This window comes from Vanessa cardui, chromosome 5, assembly GCF_905220365.1.
Source record: "Vanessa cardui chromosome 5, ilVanCard2.1, whole genome shotgun sequence".
Taxonomy (NCBI): domain Eukaryota; kingdom Metazoa; phylum Arthropoda; class Insecta; order Lepidoptera; family Nymphalidae; genus Vanessa; species Vanessa cardui.
The window spans coordinates 7,631,103-7,635,138 of NC_061127.1; the positions used below are offsets into that span (position 1 = coordinate 7,631,103).

The 4,036-nt window shown below is 31.9% G+C and overlaps 1 protein-coding gene across 1 annotated transcript; it reads right to left on the reverse strand.

Moving 5' to 3' along the window:
* Positions 1-862: 862 nt before the first annotated feature.
* On the reverse strand, positions 863-2,165 carry LOC124530012 (polyglutamylase complex subunit TTLL1-like). Its single transcript, XM_047103984.1, has one exon. It carries the CDS (start codon positions 2,129-2,131, stop codon positions 890-892), a length of 1,242 nt encoding a protein of 413 aa, XP_046959940.1. The 5' UTR covers positions 2,132-2,165; the 3' UTR covers positions 863-889.
* Positions 2,166-4,036: the final 1,871 nt, after the last annotated feature.

The window sequence follows — 4,036 nt, forward strand, 5'->3', positions numbered from 1 at the left end:
GCTTCACTCAATTGTTAATTGACCATTCAAAAGTGCTTTTAAAGCCCACTGGAATAAAGTTTATTTTATTTTGATTTTAATTTTTGTACTTTATGGAAACTTATTCATTAACTTTCCCAACATCAAAATAGAACATTATAGTATGTAAGTTCCCTCCTGAGTCCTCTTTTCCTTTAATTAATACATGTTACAAATGTTTATCAGACACATGTAAGTTTCCCCGGGAGATGAATTAAAACACAACGCACATGAAATGTCAATTGTGCTTGTCTGGGTTAGAAACACAATTTGTATGGTATTTTTTACATTTATCATAAAAAAATATCTGCAGAATATTTTATAAAAGAATCATCTGTATAACATTTCAATAAATTATTACATATTACGGGAACACGAAATTTATTATATGACCCATATATTATTACACCAAAGCACATTTCCACATCGAACAATTTCCTATTAACCTTTTATCAAAACCAATAAAAAATCTGAAACATCAAATACGATTGTTTTTTGTAACAGCTTTATCGTGTAAATATAATAACATAAATATCCTTCTGTCAATAAGAATTTCAAAGAATAATTCATACAATTTCTAGGTAATTCGAAAATGAACGACGGAAGGCTGATGTTCAAAGGGAAAGCAATCTTCCGCATAATTTCGTTTTAGGAACACCTTGTTTTTTACTGAAGGAAAGGCGCGAGAAAATCGTTTTCTGATAGACGCATAGACTTTAGTTCGGAAACGAGGTTACTTTTGTTTCGGGTCATTAATCTTGATGTAAAAACTTAATCGAGCTTGTTGAGACTATAAGAAATTTGAAGAATAAATAAAAAACAAAAAAAATATTCTAAAGGTTTTATTAAAAAAGTGTATGAAAAAAAAACGTTACGACCTGTAACGATTAAATTTGTTGCCGCGTAAAGGTGCTTCATCCTTTTCAATTAATTCCTCATCGATCAAGACATCGAAGTCGCCTAAAGCTTCGTTGCTCGGAATTTTATTCCACCTCGCATCCGGTATCCCGTCTGGGGGGACAACGACGGAGACGATGTTGTCGATCAACTTATATTTTAATATTCTATCATTATGTGTAGTCGACTGTAAAGAGGGGGACGCATTAACTTCCACCAACCAGGGCTTCAGCGCTTTATCTATAATGATGTCATATCCATAACATTCAAAACAATGGCGATCGTTCGCCATTACAGGGGCCACAGCTTTCAGAGAGTGGACAATCAGCCAGTGCATATCTGCGAACAGTTTCTCTGTAACCGAACGGCCTCGAGTACCTTCTAAATAAAGACGGAAATTCTGTATACTCATTTTTCCACCGTGCAAATTGTTATAGTCTCCCCCGTGTTTTTGTACGCTCACATTTGTCAAATGAACGTACATGTTATCCAACTCAGTAACACTCGTATCATATTTCACAGTGCAAAATCTACAGAAGCCATGTTGAAATAAATAAGCCTTTAGGGGACGGAACGATGTAACCAAAACATACAACCTAAGATCGAATTTCTTGCCGCCAATCAAAAGGGGATTGTCAATATAACGCGATATGACGTAACTTTCCTTACTGCTGATCTGTGGATGTAATGGAGTTTTAGCTTCACGAGACCACTTCTTCAGTTTAGAGAGTTTGTTTATCAAAAAAATTCCAGCTCCCTGCGATTTCCCACAGGGTTTCATAATCCACGTACTTTGGGGTGATTTCCGATATTCTTCTACGAACATGTTGTAATCGGCAGGTAGGACGTAGGTGACAGGAATGAAATCCAAATGAACATAACGTGTGACAGTCTGCCCATTAGGTAACATGATTTCGGTTTTTTCCGCTAAGGGATTACCTTCTCTTTCCAGCTCTTTGCGATATCTTTTTATGTTCTTCACTAACAAATCCTTTCGCGAGAGTTCGTAGTGATTTGGAAAATGGTTAATTATTTGATTGTCACTCATTCTGTAACCATTTTCGATGCTGAATATGTTTCGACAATTTTGGGTGAACGACCAGTAGAAGTTCCATTCGTCGTCGGGTCCGACCTGGATCCAACCACGCCGTTCGAAATTGCTTATAATAACAGATTTTTCAAGATCCGTACAATAAGTTACCCTGCACTTATCCATTTCAGTTTTTAATTTGAAAAACAAAATATTTTTTAAAAACTCATATTTTTATTTAAATAATTACATTTATATAAAATAATAAAAATAAAATATGTATCAATCAAAATAACTTTTTAAATAATAGTGATCTGCGTCAAGCACAAATTATTCAGCCAATGTCACATAGTTAAAAAAGTAAATAAAATTGAATATTATCGCTACTGAATAAATCTGTATTTTTATTATGAATAAATTAAAAATACTAATTAATTTATTTAATATTTAAGAAATTTTATAATAATATTTTTCAAAAATAGTTAAAAAAATTGTGTTATTTTTTTGACATAGGTACTAGGAAATAATTTATAACCAATGAATAATTGGATAAAAATATATTTCTGCCAAATTGCAAAATATAATTGGTGACATAATTACACTATTATGATATTCATAATCATATGAATAATTACAATAAATCTGATAAAACTCTGATACTGATTTCATGGTTTTGTAATAAAATATAATTATGGTGGTATTTAATTTGGTTATTTAATCATTTAACAAGGTAAAAAGAGGTTATCCCAAATAGACAGTTCGTTTTAAATAAAGCATTTGCATAATATGTAAGAAGATCACCCTTAAAATTTCAAACTCTGCATATATTTTTTCGATTCATGGTATCATTTTTTATGTTAAGGTTTTTACTACGGTATCCCTGCACTTAGTGTTGCCCGGAAGGACCGATAGGACGGAGCAGGATTATAATTTAATTTGTTTTTTGTATGTTAATTTTTATAGTCTATAGTTTTTTATATTTACACTTCTTTTAAATATTATTAAGTTATTCGTCTGGTCATCTAAAGTTTGGTTTAATTCGAATTGATTTAGGTATTTTTACAATCACCTAGAAATATTGCTACAAATATAATACTTTTGACGTTTTTATTTTATTTATTGTAAAAGTTAAACCATCGACTTATCACTAAACACTTAAAAATAATATTTAATATAACATTCCACAACTAACATATATTGGTAACAGTCAAGGTTCATCTTTTATCAACCGACTTCCAAAAGGAGGAGGTTATCAATTCGTCTGTATTTTTTTTTTTTTTTTTTTTTATGTTTGTTACCTCATAACTTTTCACTGGGTGGACCGATTTTGATAATTTTTTTTTTGTTTGAAAGATAGTGCTTCCCGTGGGGTCCCATTTTTTTTATTTTTTTTTCCGATGATGGTATCCATGTGAAAACGACATAAGTCTTAAATTTGTAGTATGTATATGCGCGACAAATAGGTGAATAACTGAAAATCACGTTAACCAATTTTGATAATTCTTTTTTTATTATAAAATATATACTTCAAGGGTAATTTGGTGAAAGTTTGGTAAGGTTCTGAGCACAGGATCCATGACAAAGTAACGGAACGGAACAATTCTGAGGAGCACGTCAGCGATACTCGGTCGAATCTTTTATTTATAGGTTATTTGGATATTTGAGTCACCTTCCGTAATATGGTTATGTTTATGTAATTATCATAGTCGAATATTATAATCAACTAGCTACCCACCCCGGCTTCGCACGGGTGCAATACTGATACTAAATATACTACAGAATTTGTTTATATACGACATCACATCGCAAACTTCTAAAATTATCAGTGTTTCTTTACTATATTGTTCATGTATTATATACACAAACCTTCCCCTTGAATCACACTATCTTTTAAAAAAAACCGCATCAAAATCCGTTGCGTAGATTTAAAGATATAGGGACAGAGAAAGCGACTTTGTTTTATACTATGTAGTGATGGAACTCCTATACGGCTCGCAGTTAGGGTGCGATATGGGGCAGAATTTCTTACTATCTTTAATCAAATTTTGTGTATGTGATGGGATGTCATATGATGTACGAAATATAGTTGGT